This window comes from Xyrauchen texanus, chromosome 20 (assembly GCF_025860055.1).
Source record: "Xyrauchen texanus isolate HMW12.3.18 chromosome 20, RBS_HiC_50CHRs, whole genome shotgun sequence".
Lineage (NCBI taxonomy): Eukaryota > Metazoa > Chordata > Actinopteri > Cypriniformes > Catostomidae > Xyrauchen > Xyrauchen texanus.
The window spans coordinates 36,347,255-36,369,436 of NC_068295.1; the positions used below are offsets into that span (position 1 = coordinate 36,347,255).

Genomic DNA, 22,182 nt, shown 5'->3' on the forward strand with positions numbered 1-22,182 from the left:
CGCTCACATTCATCACACTTTAATAATATTTAGTGTTCCAATCAGTTCATAACTAAATGCAGCAGGAGTTGTGCGTGGATACTGCGGAGAATAGCATGGGCCTCCACACACGCTGCATCTCTGCGGTAACGCGCTCGGCATGTCACATGATAAGATGCGTGGATTGACGGTCTCAGATGCAGAGGCATCTGAGATTTGTCCTCTGCCACCCAGATCGAGGCAAGCACTATGCCACCACGAGGACTTCGAGCACATTGAGAACTGGGCATTCAAAATTGGGGAGAAAAAGTGACAAAAAATAAAAAACAGAATCAGGACGAATTGGCATGCTGGTGTAATGGATTAAAATGAACACTCCTCTCGATCGCTCACGTGTGAGTGATTACTACAAGTGCCAATGGTGGGTCAAACAATAATTTGCGGACCCCCTGCCGTAACATCGCAGACCCCCTGCGACCCTTAATCTAAACGGTCCAAAAATAAGCCTAATTTTCTTCATGCAAAATATAAATTCCTGAATTTCTCTTAAATATGACAGATTCACTGAAGCATTCCCTGTTGACTCACATGCATGGCAGTCAGGATGGAGAGCTGAAGCAGAGCGGCAGAGAACCCCTGACGGAGCGCAAGTACAAACGCTGTGTGCTGGCCGAAAAGTTCCTCCATGGCATTCTTCAGCCGTAAAAACATGCTCCTGTAGCTCTCTACGAAGTCAGCAAGGCTGGATGTCGAATCCAAGAAAGTCTTTACCTAGAAACAGCCAAACACTGTCACTGTAAACAAATTAACTGTAAACTTTTCAACATAATTACCTGACTGTGATCCATCCATTCTAGGTTGAGATGATTAGATGGTTATCAACTTTTTTGTATCTGACTAAACCTTATTTTTATAAATAAATTTGGACAGCTACATATTCAACTAACTTGGATATAAGCAGGCCACATGGAAAAAGTTTGGCTTACATAATACTCCTTTCAGCTACCAAAAAAAAAAAAAAAAAAGAAGTTTCCATTCTACAGAATTGTATAGATTTTCAACCCAAAAATCTCAGAGAATGTATTCATCTGGGAGTGAAAACATGTTTAACCCATTGCAAATAGTTATTTGTCTAACCTGTCGCTGAACAACACCTTGCCAGCACAGAGCAATGCCTGCAATGCTGCTAGTGTTCTTCACTTTGGGTTTGGAAGAGGATGAAGATGAGCTCACTGCTGTTGTTTCCTTATTCTTCCCCTCTTTACCATCTGTGAAACAGCAAAAGCACATAAAGACACTGACAAGTTGAGCAAATGTCAAAAATAGGATCACACATATAATATGGTCAACCACACAAAATATCAAAACTGAGAAAAACAAAAAACAAAAAAAAAAAAAAACATGCCAGTAACCAACTGAAGTGCATAACCAACTGAAGTAAAATATTATCTAAATTTTAAAATCGCAATATGGCCTTGTGATGATTTAACCAGAAAAAAGCTGGACTTTAATTAATGTGCAGACATGCTAATTCATGTGCAGACATGCAAATTCTGTTATGTCTTCTACACAAACTCAATGCACTTGTAGGGCTCATGATACAAATCGAATGTAATGAAAAAACATAGCACAGCACAGAAAAGGAGACGGTTTGTTAAATCGCTAAATTTTGTACTAATTTATATTACTATTGTATAATATAATTCCAAATTTCAATATAATAATAATTCAATATTTTATTATGTTAATGTGGACTGAGTTCCAAGAAAGATGAAGTGTACCAAGACCAAATCATATCGAAAAAGTGGACATAAGAGGAAGTAAAAAGTGAACACCGAGATTAATTTTTCTTTTATTTTTAATTCAGTTTAGGATCAATTTAAGGACAACCAGGTTTGATTGTTTTAAAGAGGACTCAAGTGTGAACAGCCTTAAAAAATAACTTGCTCTATTGTCAGCAGAGGATAGGCAAAACACAGGAGACGTTAAATGGTTATCATATTACAGTTCAAGTTGCAATCGCACTATTTGTCAAATAATATTTTTTTTTTTCTTTTTACACAAACCATGCAGCTCTACCAGCAATTTAAATGGAAAGCCTGAGCAATCAATCAATAAGAAAATAGTTTTTTTTTTTTTTTTTTATGGTTATTAAGTTTGAAGTTAATCTTATCAACGGATGGTTCTGCAAAATAAATAGAAGTAGAAATAAAAATGAAGTAGAAATAAAAGAACATAGGCTTCTATACTATTACTTACTCTTTAAATCTCTGCTTCTGTTGATACCTTCTGAAAACAAGAAAAATATCTTGAAATACAGAAGCCTTGATTTAACACATCTGCAGCAGGTGATTTAAAAATAGCACCCCTGTTCTTTTGCACTAATAAATACTACCCTTCTATTCGACATATAAAAGCAGTAGCACTCCAGTCTTTATAGGAAGTATTGTAGTTTTTGAAGTCACTCACTGGATTTGATGGGAGGTTTGAGTTCTTGTGTATCAATAGTGCTCGTGTCCACATGGACAAGTAAATGAGTGAGCCGTCGTACACGGGAGTTGAAGATGGATGCCGAGGTCTTATAACGCTTGGTCGATTCGGAGTTCAACAAATACTCATTGAGCAGCCAGGATAGAGGGCTCAGAACAGAAGTTTCTATTACACAGAGAAGAAAACATGTCAGTCAATATAAGCCACACCATAGACAGACAATACAAATATTCTAATAAATTAAATATGGGTTCAAAATCAAGGGGGCCTGGGTAGCTCAGCAAGTAAAGAAGCTGACTACCACACCTGGAGTCACGAGTTCGAATCCAGGGCGTGCTGAGAGACTCCAGTCAGGCTTTCTAAGCAACCAATTGGCCTGATTGAAAGGGTGGGTAGAGTCACGTTGGGTTAACCTCCTCCTGGTCACTATAATGTGGTTCTCGCTCTTGGTGGGACACGTGGTGAGCTGTGCATGGATGCCACAGAGAATAGCATGAAGCCTCCATACATGCTAGGTCTCCGTGGTAACACGCTCAACAAGCCATGTGATAAGATGAGTGGATTGACAGTCTCAGAAGCGGAGGCAACTGAGATTTGTCCTCCACCACCCGGATTGAGGCGAGTCACTACGCCACCAAGAGGACTTAAGAGCGCACTGGGCATGCCAAATTGGGGAGAAAAAAAAAAATCATTGGTTGATTCCTCGACTGCTCGATACCTGATATGGTGATGGTCTGTATGATGGGGGTGATGAGGGCTTCCCAGCAGGTCCGACCCAGAGCCTCTGCAGCCTCAGCGTCAGGCAGGAACCGGTCAGCAAACATCTGCTCATGTTTCAGTGCGCTGTTTAACCTTAAGACCAGAGAGAGACCACATAAAGAGGGGTGTAAAATTGACAACCGAAAGCACTACCTCCAATGCAAAAACAGCTTAGTTTTTTGTCTTGTTTTCAAAAAGGCAATAAAAGTAACCTCACTTAATTTTGCAGGATGTGTGCTTGAAACAAGGAAAAAAAATTACCATTGGGTGCAAAAACTATACTTAATTAAATATTCTCTGAAAACAAGTCAATTTAGCTTTAATTATATTCATCTTGTTTTAAGGATGTTTATATATTTTGACTGGACAAGAAGACAAAAACAGATTGAGAAAAATATTTTTTCCATTGACATTTCACAAATTATCAGGAATAGCAAAACAAGGCCACCATAAACTACTGCTGCCAAATAGGCCTAAAAAATGAATTTAATTTTTGTTTTTTACAACAAAACCAGGTAGTGACAATCACATTGTCATAAAATCAGCATCATGTGTACAGAACTGAACAACTAGTTGTGGTGCTAGAAACATCAAAGATGTGCGTCTAGACTTGTTGACAGTTTCTCCAAATCGCCTTTAATTTCCAGACGTTAATAATCACCATTTTGTTTATCCAAAATGTGAACACCAAATGGGTTAAAATGTTGGTAAACTGTTGATGCCAAAGCATTGCTAGTTATAGTCAACCATCACAATTTCGTGAGTGACTTCGTACTGTATTCTGTACACTCATGGAACGATAATGTAGGGGATTCATGTTCATATTTAAATGTGGTTGTCTCTCCCAAAACACTGCAGTGAACATGGCCAATAATCTCAGCTTTCATTCTCTTAATAACTTCAGATGTGATAGAAGGTCTCACTTGTTAAAAAGCTGCAGCAGCTGGTTCTTCTCCTCCAGGATCTCCTGACACCAGGTGTGAGCTTTTGTTGTGTAGAAGAGATACGTGCGGCAGCACAGTTGCTCCTTAAACACTGGCCAGAATGTAGGCTTTGGCCCCAGAACCTCAAAGCCATGCACTCGTGTGTCAATGCCACCCTATACACAGGATGGAAGAGAATTTGTTCAATGTAGCACATTAAAAATATAAACGCAGAGATACTGGAATCTAGGGATTGGCATTTTCAAGTAATTTTGTGGTCGAGAACTCTAATTTAGGAGTAATTGATTATTAGTTTTTTGTGGGTTAGAGTGTTTTATTCACAACTGTTACCAAGAATGGTTTCAAAATAAGGTATCTTCAACAAACTATGATTTTCTTTTGGGGAAAAAATTACATGAACAATATGCATTAATAAAAATGAATCAAATTTAAGAAGTAAAAAAACATTTGCATAGAAACAAATACTGATGGCATTAGGGTAATGCACATATTTAAACTGACTCTACATAAAAGTAATTTTCATAATTTCACAAGTTATTATTCAGAAAAACAAGTGGTGAAAATTAGTCAAAGCTTCTGAGTTTCTTGTACCGCTTCACAGTTTCATTTCACCATAAAAGCACAGAAGCCATAAAATCTTCTCTCATCAAACACCTCGATGACACATCCACAGTGCCCCCCCAGTGGACTCAACTGTAACAGCAAAACTCAATTTGTGATATTCGAGTAGTTTTTTTTAATAGTTGACTAGCTGGTGCAGAACAAGTACTCGATAAGTCGATTACTCATGCACATCCCTACTGGAATCTCACAAGATGTTTGCTGGATCTGAAAGGCCAGTAATTGTAGTGCAAAAACAACTCTATAAGAATCTATTAAATTTGTCTCATATTAAAGGCCATAAGTTTTATTTCTAGAATTCACAACAAGAGTACAGGTCTTAAGCAAACATAAAAAAGCATTCAAAACCGATTTAACATCTTTAATGTCACACATGTCTAAGTGAAACAGAAAATTCAATTGTAAACAAAACAAACCAAACCAAACTTGATAGGAATGAAGCCAGACCGGAATGCTAGTTTGAAGTCATTTGTGAAAGACAACTTCAAGATTTTAAGCCATTCACGATTATGACGATTAATTGTCTGTTTTAGGGCATTGACGATTATGACGATTAATTGTCTGTTTTAGGGCATTGACGATTATGACGATTAATTGTCTGTTTTAGGGCATTGACGATTATGACAATTAATGATCTGTTTTGGGGCATTGACGATTATGACGATTAATGGTCTGTTTTAGGGCTTTCACGAATATGAAGATTAATTGTTTGTTTTAGGGCTTTCACGATTTTGAAGTTTAAATGATATATGAGACACAAATGCACCATTTATGGCATTCATATATTTGCTTATTTTTCTCATTTGGACAGTAAAATGTGATTTAAATTTGAAGTGTACAATAATCACGGTTATCTCAAATAACCAGACGGTTATTTAATTATTGTGACAGGTCTATTTTATAGTGTTCATATTGAAATACATTGTACAGTAGATGATTGTAAGAATGTATATTTTGTTTCTCTTATGTGTTTGTGTGAGCTGGGAGCTGGGAACTCAAAATAAGAGTCACCGTTTAATAAGAGTCATAGTTAAAAGACCCGTGTTATGCAACAAAGCTTTTATTCAGGGTTCATGCAGGCATTATTAAATGGAAATCAAGGACTTTCAAGTAACTCATCCAGCACCAATTTCTCAAGGACTTAACAGAAATGAGACCTCAAGAGCTAACATACAATTCTGAGTGGCCAACTTGTATTATGAATGACAAACAACATATACAAGTCGGTAACAAAGCAATTACAGAAATTCCAACATGGAATGAATAGACCATTAACAAATGTATAGGAGGTAACTGGCCAGGAAATTTAACAATATATATAGTATGTGAAAGTGTCTTTTTTATTTTTTATACATGTATATTTTATATTATACACACATACACAGTGTATACATTTAGAATATTGTAATGCAATTTTTAGCTTTTTAAAATGTTATATATTCTACATTTTATCAATTAATATGATTAATTAAACTGCATATATTTTAATGATAAGCAGACACTGTTTAAAATAATTTGCATTCATTTGTATGAAAAGCACTAAAATGGTCCCAGGGTTCCCAATCTTTTCAAAGCACAATTTTCCAGGGCATTTCCAGGACATTTTATGTACCCTATGTGTGTAAAATGTATAAAAAAATTTACGAGAGGTCATGATGTATATTGTGGTCATTCGTTTTTGTTAATTGCATTCAACGGTTTAATTACATTCTAATGTCAAAATGGTGTCAAGCCAAATTCATTAAAATTTTTATAAAATGAAAATGTAATTATTTAGTATTATTAGAATTGTTTTTTTCACAACATTGCATTATTTATCAAATAAAGTACTTTTATACAAAATTTCCATCAAATGAAACGTTGCACTACAGAAAATCACAAATGTTCATAATTCAAAAGATATGTGAGCCAGCTCCCAACGTTCACCTACAAGAGCCGGCTCTAAGAGCCAACTCGTTCACGAATGACCAATCACTACTATTTCACATTCTTTAGTTGAAACATCTGTATCACCATCAATCGTGAATGAGAGATATGTGGCATCCTTAATCTTCTCATGGGTCTTCCGTTTGAATGAATCTGCAATAGTGCCAATGAATTGCGCACATGCTGTGTCGTTACTGTATGTACGATTAACTTAAATCGGCAGTTCAGAAAGAGTATCTGACACATGTTTTTCGTTGTTTTTTTTAAATCACATCTGGTCTATTTTCTTTCTTTATACTTTTTGATCAACGACTGACTATAAAAAAAAAAAAACAGAATGGATTATAAAAGAGACATTATTCAATGAAAATATGTGGATCTCATCTTTGACACACATTATACAAAGCAGGTCAAACTACATTTTTACACTCAGAATGTGAATTAAAATCAAACAGTTGCATTACACCTGTCTTTAGAGTCATGTGTTAAAAGGGAAGAATGTTGTGAAAACAATCTGTGTCAAAGTTGAACTAAAATAAGATTTTAACTCAATAAATGCACTGTAAATGTATCTATGACATATCTCGGCTCAACGAAAGCGATGGTGACTAATGTTCTAATTTTACTAATGAGACTTTTTTTTAAAAGGTAACCTCTTTGTGTGTTACTTTAAGAGAGAAACCATACAACAGTGCTGTACTTAATAAAAAAAATTATTTCATATTATATTACTTTCATTCTATATATTAATTATATATTCATAATTAATTCTCATTTAAATATTTCTTCTCCTGAACTGAGCATTGAGAAAGATGTAACTAAGATTATTCAACAGCTCTGCTCATTTTTACCATCACTTTGTCTTTATTTACTATCATCTGATGGAGAGAAAGGTCCAGTGGAAGAATGGATCTCACACAACTAAAAGCCTAAATCCTGGTGATAATACAGAAATCTCATTTTATTTGTCTGACCTGTTGACATCTTTTGATTCTGATCTGTATGATGGGCCAGAACCGGGTCACATTCTCCAGCAGAACCACATGACTGGCTGAGGGAGGAACATTCACCTGTTCAACAAAAATGAAATGTGTGAGGCATCTTTACATGCCATCTTTATGTTCTCTGTACAATCAACTCATCTGCAATGAGAGATGATGAATGAGAAGTGCTTTCTCACAGTGTTGATTTCAGTGTTGATGTTTGTGGGATCATCTCCTCCCAGAACAACAATACGAGCTGGCATGTAACTCGAGTCCTCACTGGCTACCAGCACCGTCATCTGCCTGTGAATGAAGAAAATAATACAAGATTTTAGATGCCACAAATAGTTCCATCATTAAGGGCAAAAACCAAAAAAAAAACAAACTGGAAAAGGAAAATGCTTCAGAATAAGAGCATTGCATGTCAGTCGTGCATTAAAACAAGTTTTAATGGCTAAATGTTATAAAGTATCTAAACTAGCATACCTGACGATCACCCCCTTATGCATGTAGATGTTGATAAAATGGGAGCCTGTGCAGCCATTGGATTCCCAGTAGGTTTTGGGGTTTTTGTCTGTCAGCTTGTTCGCTCGATGGTGATTGGAGGAGACTTCCACCTTCTCCCAGCATTTATCCTCCTTCAGTTCCACACTGGAGCCTGTAGAACATATTCCTTTCGAAGTTAACACTGAGCTTGCAGATTAGTAGCTTCAACATTCAAGTGCAATATGACTCAGTGATGCAATGTTCTCTTTAAGCAGCCAGTCTTTCATTTTTCAAAAATTCTTTTGATATTTAACACACGCGGTGATGCCTTGCAGTTTACTAACACAGTTTTAAAGGACAGGAACACCTAATAATTTACATTTACTCATCATGCCGTTTCAACCCTGTATTTTATTTTATTTCTTCCGTGAATCACAAAGGAAGATGTTTGGCAGACAGTCAGAGCTGCTTTGCGATTTGGAGCTGGGCAGCATAAATCACTATCCACTTCCAATATATGGAAAAGAGCAGTTCAGACATTCGCCAAATATCTCCTTTTGTGTTTGACTAAAGAAAAAAAATACAGGGTTGGAACGGCATGAGGGTGAGTACATGACACAAATTAAATGTTTTGGGTGAACATTTTCTTTGCGATTAAACAATCTTAACATCCAAGTTATTCAGGAACGGACCTTGGCACAAGTTCCGCAGGAACACATCAAAGAAGGGAATATTGATGGGCTGATGACTACGACGATGTTCTTCAATCTGGCCAAGGACCATCTAATGATACAGACAGAGGACAAATTAACATTTGCAACATTCATACCTAAAACATTTCCAGAAAAACTTTAGATCTTTATACCTGTATGCATCCAGCCAGCACGCTCGTGGTCATTTTCTTGTAGAGGCTGGCATACTTCTCGCAATCATTGATGAGATCTCGCAGCTCTGTGACCATATGCAGGTTGGTGCCGTGTTTGTCCAGGGCTTTCAGAAGAGCTTCTTTAGTGCCCAGACGACACATCACCACAGCATAGTCTTTATTCAGAGATGCAAGGCGATACAGGAAGCGAATGAACTGCTGTACAACCTAAGTGTGGGAGATTAAGATGAATGAAATACTAACATCTGACTTATCATGAAATCATTTGATTAAATAAAGTTATATGAAGGAAAAGTACCTCTCTGTCACTGACAAATGCTGTCATTGAAGACAGGCATGGCTCAATACTCTCATGCCAAGGCAATAGATCCTCCTGGTAGTTATCCAAAAACTTGTTCAAAATCCTGTTGAATATAAGAGAGTTACTATCACTGGTAAACAAAGCAAACCATTCCTACATTCAAAAAGTTCAATAAAATGGCAAAAACACAGGACTAATAAAACTTGGTCACAAATTACACATAAATGAACCCTTTAAGCTCCGAAGGCGTTTTAAAATGTCCTGTTTCAGTGGCATGCCCAAAATTTAAGGCTAATAACTAGTTCTGAAAAACTGCTACTGTTTTTTTCCGTCATGTTACCCGTCACTTAGGAAAATTTTGTTTTTATACGACAAAGGTTATAGCATTACAAAAATTATTTACCCTAGTGTCCAAAAGTCTCTCCAAACAAAAAAAAAACATAATTGTACATAAGAATGAATTACACATGAATATACAACAATGACTTAAGGTATGCTCTCCCTCAAAAGCATGCAGGCATGAGTAACCAGATCTCTTTCAGTTCCATTCTGTCATTTGGGTCATCATTGATTCTGTGTCAGGGACTTGGCACCATCTCCTGGTGGCCATATGTAATTAGAGTGAATGATCCTCTCTGCTCATATCTGGAAGATGTTCGCCTCATGTTGCAGCAATCTGAATCCTAAAACGATTGGTTTAGCATTCCATGATGCTGTACAACATACTACATCATTTCCAATCAAGTGTTCTGATCCAGGAAAGCCAACGTGTATTTAGCCAGATAGCACATTATGTGCTGTGTGCACCTTCTCCTTTATTTGGATTATCTAATCTATGCATCCGATTATGTTATGTGTGGGCTCATTTTAACTAGAATCCCCTCCACCATGTAATTGTGTGTGATATGTTAAGTTCGACAATGCACTGTAAAGTACAGCTTCTAAGCATTAAAACAATACCTTATTTCTGTTGGTCAAGACTATTTATTAATATTTTGATAATAATAGTTTTCTCCACAGGCCCACCAGTGGGGCCAATTCGAGGTTAAAGGTTTAATGTCACAAAGCTTTGCACCAAAGAAACAATCATTATATAATATAAAACACACATACTTAATAAAAACAATATTGTGAAAAGTAAAATGTCTGAATGCATTACAGTAATGTAAATTTAAAGGGAAAATGTATTCATAATATTAATAAAAAAAAAAATAGTTTTTTTAAAATATCAATACATTTGTTTTAATCTAATTTCTCTCTCACTCTCATTTTATTTAGGGTGAAATATGGCCTGTATATTTTTCCATGAGATTCATCAAATATAGTGCATCTACCTTGCATACAAAGCATGCAAATATAGTTTAACACAGGAATATGTTCCCAACATGGGCTTATTATCATCTCTGTTAGGATAAGGCCTTACCTAAGGATAGAGAGCTGTACAGCCCGGTCCGCTCTATGCTGGTCCATGAGGCGTATGAGATCCTGGAAGGTGTCTCTGCTGCGGCTCACCTCATTTCTCTCTTCCTCCAGTTGGGAGGTGTCATCACAGAACAGCTGTTCCAAGGTCAGTATGACCTCTTTAGTGGCCGACATCTCCTTTAAACTCACCACCAACATCTTCAGCTCTGTGTCATTAAAGTCATGCTCGTCTTTAGACTCTACAGACACAAACAGAGGTGCACGTTATTTCATAAGAGGCAATTAGAGGTACAAACACTTGTATTCCAAGTCAAGAAAGAAAAGATTTTGTTAAATAATTTATTAACATACTGCTAATTATAGGGGTGTAGAAATTATTATTACTTTTCAATGCCCTCTGTAGGTTTTGCAAGAGATCAATTTTTTAGGATGCGGTTAAGATAATGTAGAGTGATACCTTTCTTCTCCAGCTTGTGGACCATGGAGATGTGGTTGAGTGCAATGATGGCCAGCATGCTGTGATGGTTCTGAACAGAAAGGCACTTCTTCAGTGTGGCACTGACATTGCAGGCGACTAGCAGCTCTGCCAGACCCTTGTGACTGGAGATCAACATGATGATGACCAGCAGTCCGTTCCGCACAGACAAACCACAACTGCATATATCATAGGATAAAAACGAACAAGAAAACAGTCAAGCAAAACTAGCACTAGGGCTGGGCAATTTGATGGCATATATACAGAGCAATGGAACAAATGTGTCAAGCAGTAGAGATTCCGCTTCAATGTTTATATTGGTTTACCCACAGCGCGGAAACAAAGACACCAAGCAGAGAACCCACTATGCAAACTGTGACGCAGATGGGCACTTCCAGTGTAGACAGCTTTGTTGATTATAATGAGAGCGATTTATTTTTCATGTTTTATGATGCACCAGCCATGTCCATGGTGTAATTGTTGGCTGTTTATGGATTGGATCATCTGATGTGATTTTACAGGTTTGCGTATATCAACTATTTTATAACGGCTTAGAATGTTGCTCATCCAATCATATTGAGCCTATAATATAGACTACTACACTTTTTAGCCTTATGTTAGTAACTTAAGTGTTAAAATGTAAAGCTATTTTTGCATTGATGAAAGACTAATTAATTTGTTCTAATTTCATATGATTGATTTTTGTTAGCACCCAAGTTCCAAATATAATAATCAAATGAGATTAAGCATCTTTATTTATAAAGTATTAATTTTACTGGATTATCCAAAAATAGGCATTACTAAATGGTTAAGTAATATATAAACCTTTTTATTGAACTTTCTGCAAAAATAGCAAAAAGGATTTGAAACCTCTGGAATGACCTGCATTTGTGCAAATTTGTCTTAAAATATGATTGTAATCATCATCCAAGTTACAATAATAAACAAACGCAATCTGTTTTAACACAAATTATTGTATTGTTCATATACACATTGAATACATCATTCAAACATTCGCAGTGTAGGTTGGAAAAAGTATGTGAACCCCATAGGCCAATGATGTCAACAAAAGCTAATTAGAGTTACGAGTTGGCAAACCTGGCCAATTAATTAAACCAGATCGGAGGTGTGGGTTAGAGCAATTTTGACTATAAAAAACACTCAAACATTGAGTTTGCTGAGGTGGACCATGTCTAAAAAAAGATGTCATAAGTCCTATGATCAAGAATTGTTGTTTTGCATAATGCTGGGAAGGGTTACAAAGTTATCTCGAAGAGCTTAGATATTCATCTGTCCACAGTTAGACAAATTGTCTTTAAATGGAGACGAATTAGTAATTGGAGACGAATTAGTACTGTGGCTACTCTCCCTAGAAGTGGCCATCCAGCCAAAATTACTCTAAGGGTACACTGCAGAATGCTCTAGGAGGTAAAAAAGAACCATATAGTAACAGCTAAAGACTTGATGGAAACTTGATTAACACCTCTGTTCATGAGTCCACTATACAGAAAACATTAAACAGGCATGGTGTCCGTGGCAGAACACCATAAATGAAGTTGCAGCTTTCCCAAAAAAACATCGCTGCACGCCTGAATTTTGCCAAATACCACCATGACCCTTTAAAATGCTACTGGGAAAATGCTTTGTTGACTGATGAAACTAAGGTTGAATTGCTTGGGAAGAACATGCAGCACTACATATGGAGTAAAAAGGGCACCGCATACCAACTGAACATTAAAACATCATCCCAACGGTGAGGAAAAAATTTATTCCCAAGTTTATCAAGATATCCTACAGGATAATGTCAGGGTGGCTGTTCACCAGCTGAAACTCAGAAGTTGGGTGATGCAGCAGGATAATGACCCTAAGCATAGAAGTAAATCCACTTCAGAATGGCTTCAATAAAAGAAAATCCACCTTTTGGAGTGGACCAGTCAGATCCCATACCTGAACACTGTCAGACGAACCTTGTTGCGCACCAAACAAGTGGCCCGAGACCGCCTGAAAAGTGCGTCTCGATCGGCTTCCAAACGAACTCTGGTGCGGTTCAAATGATATATGAACGCAACATGAACCAAAGACGTCTAAACGGACCAAAACCAGGAAGTAATTTGCCTAATACTGACCTCAAGCATACCTGGTTCTTATCATAGGAGCTATGTTTCCATTTACAGTTCAGTACAGGCGTCGGAACCGCCGTCAGCCGTCCTTGCAGCATATCTTCGCTTGTGTGTGCAACGGAGGAATTCCTGGCGCTGTTTTGACTAATTTACACATTTTCTTAACTCTTCGTTTGTTATCAGCTGTTAAAAATACCACCATATATACATATATAAAAATAACAAGAGCATTTCGCCCAGCAGCCAGCATTTTTTTGGATGATCGGCAAGTTCCGTCAAAAATATACATCATAAAATCTGTCCAATCAGGTTGTGATTTTCCCTGATGCCTTTGGTTTTGTATCGTTAGGTTCGGTGTTAAAAATGCCAGTGTGAACGTAAAGCAAACCAGGTCTAAATGTATCATTTTCTTTTTTGGTCCGGACCAAGAGGACCAAGAGAACCGAACTACAAGTGTGAACACACCCTAAGTGTTTGTCTACACTTGCGACTTTGATGGAGATGAGATCAAAATTTTCAACCAATGAATACAGAAAACCAGCTAATTCCAAAGGGTTCAAATACTTCATGTTACTGTATATTACGACAACAGTATATAAGATTTTGGTCATAATGCCTGTTAAGTTTAAGACATTAAAGAAATGTGTTCATGCACATTATACCTCTGTGCTGAATATTGTTTAAGATTTAACATGACTGTTTACCGGGAATAAAAATGGGACTCTTATTATGAAGTTCCCGGAAGTGCGGGGGTTGTTGTTAGTGCACGAACGAAGTGGTGTAACTTTTGGGTGTTGTCGAATAAACGGATGATCTATTCTGAAGCGTATTTTTTTTTTTTGTAAAACATTGGTAGCAGAGGATGATTAGCAACTACAGAGTACCACCAACATTTGATGAAGGAAAACCATATGAAAGTTGGAAGAATGAAGTCGCAATTTGGACCAGGGTTACGGAGCTCGAAAAAAAGAAACAGGCACTTGCTGTGGATTTGGCGCTGTCGGGAAGAGCGAGAGAAACGGCGATGGAAATACCGGTAAATGATTTCAATAAGGACACTGGCATGGACACTTTACTTGTGAAACTCGATGATTTGTGTCTCAAAGAAGAAAAGGACCAAGTTTATGAGGCGTACTCGAGTTTTGACCGGATTATGAAAGATAGCGCTGTTTCCATGACAGACTATATAATTGATTTTGAACAGTGGTACTCACGGATGCGTAAATATAAGATGGAGCTTCCCGATGCAGTGTTAGCATTCAAGCTGCTGGACACTGCGTGCTTAGAAGTGAAAGACCGACAGTTAGCTCTGACAGCATGTACAGATTTTAATTTTGCTTCAATGAAGTCAGCACTGAAGAGGATTTTCGGAGGAAAGTCTGCTTCTACAGTGGGGATTAATCAGGAAACAGTATATGTAACAGAACAAAGACGACAAAGGAGCAAGCCATGGTCGCAAAATGTTCAGCAAAAGACACCACTGCCTGGCACTAACCCTCTGGACAGGTATGGACGCAGATCAAAACGCGCTGTTTGTCAAAGCACGTTCCACTGGGCCAAAGACTGTCCACACAGAGATGAGCAAGTCAAACTGACTGAAGATTGTAAAACAGATGATATAGAGGAGTGCAACATTACTCTGTATACAAAAGAGTCGCCCACTGAAGCAGAAATATTTATGACAGAGTGTTTCGGGTCAGCAATAATAGACACTGCATGCACACGGACTGTGTGTGGACAGGAATGGATAAATAGCTACATCGCTGAACTAAACCAAAATGAGATAAAAGACCTGAGGAAGACAGAAACACACAGTCACAGACCTTTTAAGTTTGGTGATGGAAGAGTGGTCTATTCCAACAGAAAGTTGAAAATTCCTGCAAAGATTGGACAAACTAAGTGTCATATTGAAACTGAAGTTGTGCCAGCGAAGATTCCATTACTCTTGAGCAAGGCATCCATGAAAAGAGCAGGGACAGTGCTGGATATGGAGAATGACAGTGCGGTGATGTTCAGTCAACCTGTATAACTTGACTTTACAAGCTCTGGTCATTACTGTGTAAACATTATGGACAATGACAAGAGAAACATTCAAGGTGATGACTGTGTCTTGGTAGCTGTTGAAGATGTCTCGCTAACGGAACAAAAGAATGAGGATGTACAAAGTCAGTGTGACGAGGAAATACAATCTCAGAAAAAATTAGCTCCGCAGAAAAACACAAAATCCTGATGAAGCTTCACAGACAATTCGGTCATGCTTCTGCTGATAGACTGCAGAGACTTCTTACTAGCTCAGGCAATAAAGATGCAGAATGTAATGTTATTCTGGAAAAAATTGTGAGTGAATGTGAAACGTGTCAAAGATACAGTAAGACCAAACCAAAGCCTGCTGTTGGCCTACCACTGGCAACTCAGTACAATGAAACTGTTGCAGTAGATCTGCATGAACTTGAACCAGGTGTGTGGTATCTCCACATTATTGACCAGTTCACAAGGTTTAGTGCAGGCAGCATACTGACCACCGAAAAGATCTTCTGAAATAGTGAAACACTTTGTTCATGTCTGGATAAGTGTACATGGTCCACCTCAGAAACTGTTTAGTGACAATGGGGGAGAATTTAACAATGATGAGGTTAGAGACATGGCAGAAAACTTCAACATAGAAATAAAGACAACAGCAGCATACAGCCCGTGGAGCAATGGACTTATAGAGCGACACAACCAAACACTTACAGAGATCATAATGAAAGTGAAGACAAGTAACGGCTGTGACTGGGACACTGCATTGGACTGGGCTCTTATGGCAAAGAACACCATGCAAAATGTCCATGGCTACAGTTCTCATCAGTTGGTGTTTGGACAGAATCCCAACCTGCCCTCTGTTTTAACCAACAAGCCCCCAACTTTAGAGGGCGCCACGAAAAGTGAGTGGGTGGCAAAACACATTTCTGCTTTACATGCATCAAGAAAGGCGTTCACTGAAGCAGAATGCTCAGAAAGAATACGGAGAGCACTGCGTAAACAACTGCGTAACACAGATGAAAAATATAAAATGGGTGACAAAGTGTACTACAAGAGAGTTGATTGTCCAAAGTGGAAAGGACCAGGAGTTGTCATTGGCCAGGATGGTGCAGTGGTGTTTGTCAGACATGGAGGAACCTGCATTAGGGTACATTACCTCAGACTAAGAAAAGTAAACACAGACAGCGGAGATCAACATGTCGATAAGGATGATGCTGAAATTGACACAAACAATGTGCATAGACAGGAGATGACAGGAGATGCTGTCAACAACACAGAGGGAACAGAAGCTGTAAGCGAAATGCAGCAGAGTTCGGTGCAAATTGAGCACACAGGGGCATCCACTATGGAGCAGAATGTAGCAGCACAACACACAAGTGACGACATAGGGACACAAAGTGATACAGAGCAGGGAACTGATGTCCGTCTAAAAACAGGGCAAGTTCTAAAATACAAAGACAGAGACAGTGGGGCTTTACACACAGCAAAAGTACTAGGGCGTGCAGGCAAAGCTATTGGCAAATATAAAAACTGGTACAACCTTCTGCTCATAGAACCCACTAATGTTGCAGGCAGTAAAGATTCAGTTGACATATCATGTTTAGAGTGTCTTCAAATAGAACCTGCTGTTACTGATGTTAGTGTCACAAATGTTAGTGAGGATGTATTGGTAACAAAAGATCTATCCTTTGACCAAGCCAAACAAGATGAGATGAAGAGTTGGAGAGATAACAGTGTGTTTGAGGAAGTTCAGGATGAGGGACAAAAGTGCATCTCTACCAGATGGGTGTGCACTCTTCAAGGAAACACTAACTGGACTAGTACCGAAAGCACGATTGGTGGCCAGAGGTTTTGAGGAGTTAAATGTGTTAGAGCTACAAAAGGATTCACCCACATGTGCTTCAGAGTCTCTTCGACTGCTGGTGGCAGTTATTTGTCAAAGACAGTGGACACTTCATTCCATGGATATAAAATCTGCATTTCTGCAGGGAATAGAACTGTCACGTGACATCTACATCAGGCCTCCCCCTGAGGCTATCTGTGAGGGAGCATTATGGAAGCTCAAAAAGTGTGTATATGGTCTGGCAGATGCTTCATTGTACTGGTACAATAGAGTGAAAGACATAGTACTGAAAGCAGGAGAAAAAATGTCCAAGGTTGATCCAGCTGTTTTTTATTGGCTAGATCAGGACTGCACTGTAACTGGGGTGCTTGCCTGTCATGTGGATGACTTCATATGGGGGGGGGCACGCAAAGTTTCTCCACAACCGTAATACCACACCTTCGATCTGTTTTCCAAGTTGGACGTGAGGAACATGATCACTTCTGTTATGTGGGAATAGATTTTGTGACTGTTGACAGAAAAGTACAAATACACCAGGAAAACTACATTCAACACATGCAGCCCATACATATGGAACCTTCACAAGCTGTGGAACAAGACTCATCTCTCTGTGAGGAGGAAAAGGATCAGCTCAGGTCAAAAATAGGCCAAATTCTCTGGGTGGCAAGGCAGAGCAGGCCAGATGTTATATTTGATGCTAGCAATTTGACATCAAACATAAAAAATGCAACTGTCCAGACAATCCATGAAGCAAACCGGATAGTGTGCAAACTTAAGTCCAAGAAGGTAATTCTAAACTTCCAACACTTGGGCAGAGACAGTGCTTTTAAGATAATTGTGTTCAGTGATGCTTCGTTTGGAAATCTTTCAGATGGAGGTACCCAAGTAGGGCATCTGATTCTTTTAATGGGAGAAAATGGAAAATTCTCACCCCTTTCATGGCAATCAAAGAGAGTCAAAAGGATTGTGCGGAGCACACTTGCTGGTGAAACATTGGCGATGTCTGATGGAATTGACAATTCTATCTTTCTGTCCACACTGTTCTCAGAACTAACTACTGGTGATGCTGAACATGCTCCACCAATAATCTGTGTCACAGACAATCATTCGCTTGCTGATGCACTTAAGTCCACAAAGTCAGTCTCTGAGAAAAGACTCCGCCTGGAGATAAGTAGTATCAAAGAACTTGTCCAAACACAGAGAGTTGAGCGAGTACTGTGGTACAACACAAAAGAACAACTTGCGGACTGCCTTACCAAGAAGGGGGCATCAGCTTGTCAGTTACTCAAAGCACTGAGTGAAGGACAATGGAAACTGAATTAAAACAGTCTGTCTTTGAGTTGTACTCGAGAGCTTGTTAAAATATACTCGGGCATATTTTTGTTCAAGGAGGTTGTTGTTCAGTATGTCCTGTTAGTATGCTGAATTGAAAGATTATTGTTATTAAGTTTTTTTTTTTTAAAGAGTGGGAGTTTGTTAAGTTTAAGACATTAAAGAAATGTGTCCATGCACATTATACCTCTGTGCTGAATATTGTTTAAGATTTAACATGACTGTTAAATAAAAAAATGGGACTCTTATTATGAAGTTCCCGGAAGTGCGGGGGTTGTTGTTAGTGCACGAACGAAGTGGTGTAACTTTTGGGTGTTGTCGAATAAACGGATGATCTATTCTGAAGCATATTTTTTTTTTGTAAAACAATGCCCATCCTTATGAAAGACACACACTACACTACACTACTTACCCTGCTGTGTTAAGCATGAGGTCAATAGCAGAAGGGATGGCACACAGCAGCCCTTTAGAGCCCTCCGGTGTGGCAGAGCCAATGCTGGCAAAAATCTCCAGCATCATCTGAGTGCCAGACTCAGAGAGGAGCAGACATCCACCCACACTGCGCGGGTCATGCTTACTGGCACCTGTTATCACCTTCAGAGTCTGGGAGAGAGCAATACACATTTATAAGACATAAGAAAATAAGAAGAAACATAAGAAAAGAACACAAGAATGGCAACTCACCGCCAGTGCAATCTGCTGCACCTTTATACAGGTAGGATACTCTTGCATGCAGGACAGGATAGCTTTCACACCCCCCTCTGTAGCGAAGGAGACCATCCACTCGTATTTCAGCATGAGACTGCGTGTCAACAGCAGCGCGATGATAGTGTTCTGCTTGGGCTGACTGCCAATCATCTCCACCAGCAACTTTAACACATTGTCACTGTAAGTGAGAAGATAGATAATTACATTAGATTCCCTTCCCTTTTGATTGGAAGTAATGAATAAGTAAGATTTGATTATTTTATTTTTTTTTAAGTGAAATTACAACTTACATGAAAATTGTATTTCAAAATTATAATATTTATTTTTTATTAAAGTATATATTTGAACAATTTTAGGTGGGTGACTCTCCAGGTCACATTTCACCCTAATAAAACAAAATAATTTTTTTTTTACCTGAAATTCATACAATAATGCTTAATCTCACAGCTCATGTCAGCTAACAAGTTTTCTATTATTAAAATCAGCATAAACCGCAAATACTGCTATGATCTATACCTTTACTTAACCATTTAAATAAAGTGCATCCGTAAAGTATTCACAGCGCTTCACTTTTTCCACATTTTGTTGTTACAGCCTATTTCCAAAATAGATTAAATTCATTATTTTCCTAAAAATTCTACAAACAATATCCCATAATGACAATGTGAAAGAAATTTGTTTGAAATCTTTGCAAATTTATATTAAAAAAAAAATAAAATAAAAAATATCACATGTACATAAGTATTCACAGCCTTTGCCATGACACTCAAAATTGAGCTCAGATGCACCCTGTTTCCACTGATCATCCTTGAGATGTTTCTACAACTTGATTGGAGTCCACCTGTGTTAAATTCAGTTGATTGGAGTCCACCTGTGGTAAATTCAGTTGATTGGACATGATTTGGAAAGGCACACACCTGTCTATATAAGTTCCCACAGTTAACAGTGCATGTCAGAGCACAAACTAAGCCATGAAGTCCAAGGAATTGTCTGTAGACCTCCAAGACAGGATTGTATCGAGGCAAAGATCTGGGAAAATACAGAAACATTTCTGCAGCATTGAAGGTCCCAATGAGCACAGTGGCCTCCATCATCCTTAAATAGAGGTTTGGAACCACCAGGACACTTCCTCGAGCTGGCCACTCGGCCAAACTGAGCGATCAGGGAAGAAGGGCCTTAGTCAGGGAGGTGACCAAGAACCCGATGGTCACTCTGACAGAGCTCCAGCATTTCTCTGTGGAGAGAGGAGAAATTTCCAGAAGAACTCTGCAGCACTCCACCAATCAGGCCTGTATGGTAGAGTGGCCAGACGGAAGCCACTCCTCAGTAAAAGGCACATGACAGCCCGCCTGGAGTTTGCCATTAGGTACCTGAAGGACTCTCAGACCATGAGAAACAAAATTCTCTGGTCTGATGAAACAAAGATTGAACCCTTTGGCCTGAATGGCAAGCATCATGTCTGGAGGAAACCTCATCACCTGGCCAATACCATCCCTACAGTGAAGCATGGTGTTGGCAGCATCATGCTGTGGGGATGTTTTTCAGCGACAGGAACGGGAAGACTAGTCAGGATCGAGGGAAATATGAATGCAGCAATGTACAGAGACATCCTTGATGAAAACCTGCTCCAGAGCGCTCTGGACCTCAGACTGGGGCGAAGGTTCATCTTCCAACAGGACAATGACCCTAAGCACACAGCCAAGATAACAAAGGAGTGGCTACAGGACAACTCTGTGAATGTCCTTGAGTGGCCCAGCCAGAGCCCAGACTTGAACATCTCTGGAGAGATCTGAAAATGGCTGTACGCCGACGCTCCCCATCCAACCTGATGGAGCTTGAGAGGTCCTAGACTGAAGAATGCGAGAAACTTCCCAAAAACAGGTGTGCCAAGCTTGTAGCATCATAATCAAAATAATTGAGACTGTAATTGGTGCCAAAGGTGCTTCAACAAAGTATTGAGCAAAGGCTGTGAATACTTAAAATGATTTATTTTGAATAAATTTGCAAAGATTTCAAACAAACTTCTTCACAATGTCATTAAGGGGTATTGTTTGTAGAATTTTTAGGAAAATAATGAATTTAATCCATTTTGGAATGAGGCTGTAACTTAAAAATTTGGAATAAGTGAAGCGCTGTGAATACTGTCCATATGCACTGTATATCAAGTTTTCCATTAAAAAAAAACCATAATGGCCCTAAAGATAGGCTTTATTTTCTTTTGACTTGTGGTGAAATATGAATTAGACATATCTTGACAATTTTCATAAAATTCACTCTGGTGGGCAAAAACCATCAACAGCATTGTTTTCCTTTAAGATTGCTTAAACTTTAGTCTGTAGTCCCACAGCAAAGAGAGCAGTGTTTGTGGTCTGGAATGTTGAGTCTCACCGGATGGTCTGTGCAGAGTCTGATCTGAGGTTGCTTTTCTCCTGAGGTCCCTCCTCCTCCAGAATTTTACAGATGACCTTCATTCCAGCCAGCTGCAGTCCTGAGTCTGAGCTGCTCTTCTTCATCATGTCCACCACCTCCCCAATCTTCTCCAGTGAGCTTTTCTTACCCTGCACCTTTGGACTGTTGAACACTGCAGTGAACAGAATCGCAAACAGGCACCAGTTATTTTTGTCAGTGCTGGTTAAGTCAGAGCAACCAAATACATTTTTGATGAAAAGAGACTTAAATGCAGCCCAGTGGATGATTTGGGCTCTGTTTACACCTGGTATTAAAATTAAATTTGGCCGATCCCATTACAAGTACATATTCTGTATTTGCTATATTAACTGGGATTCAGATGTGTGTGCTTCTTATCCGTGTAACTGCATGTTAATATCAGGTACACTGAAGAGTTCTTGTGGTTTAAATCCACAAATAAAAAAAACACCTGCTCG

The 22,182-nt window shown here is 38.6% G+C and overlaps 1 protein-coding gene across 3 annotated transcripts in view; it reads right to left on the reverse strand.

Annotated features, from left to right (window-relative positions):
• Positions 1-22,182, reverse strand: part of LOC127660545 (cullin-9-like) — a 75,233-nt gene that overhangs the window by 29,931 nt on the left and 23,120 nt on the right. The window contains exons 8-24 of one of the 3 annotated variants that reach the window (XM_052150864.1): positions 21,686-21,878; positions 19,274-19,475; positions 19,002-19,192; positions 11,255-11,451; positions 10,799-11,036; positions 9,373-9,478; positions 9,054-9,281; positions 8,881-8,971; positions 8,189-8,360; positions 7,900-8,005; positions 7,694-7,789; positions 4,152-4,327; positions 3,188-3,321; positions 2,449-2,634; positions 2,239-2,265; positions 1,117-1,247; positions 568-750 (exon numbers count right to left, since the gene is read on the reverse strand). In XM_052150864.1, the coding sequence (XP_052006824.1) occupies positions 568-750; positions 1,117-1,247; positions 2,239-2,265; positions 2,449-2,634; positions 3,188-3,321; positions 4,152-4,327; positions 7,694-7,789; positions 7,900-8,005; positions 8,189-8,360; positions 8,881-8,971; positions 9,054-9,281; positions 9,373-9,478; positions 10,799-11,036; positions 11,255-11,451; positions 19,002-19,192; positions 19,274-19,475; positions 21,686-21,878 (2,657 nt within the window). Of the gene's footprint in view, positions 1-567; positions 751-1,116; positions 1,248-2,238; positions 2,269-2,448; positions 2,635-3,187; positions 3,322-4,151; positions 4,328-7,693; positions 7,790-7,899; positions 8,006-8,188; positions 8,361-8,880; positions 8,972-9,053; positions 9,282-9,372; positions 9,479-10,798; positions 11,037-11,254; positions 11,452-19,001; positions 19,193-19,273; positions 19,476-21,685; positions 21,879-22,182 lie in introns of all 3 variants that reach the window. The other 2 variants (XM_052150863.1, XM_052150866.1) reach the window with 2 other exon arrangements.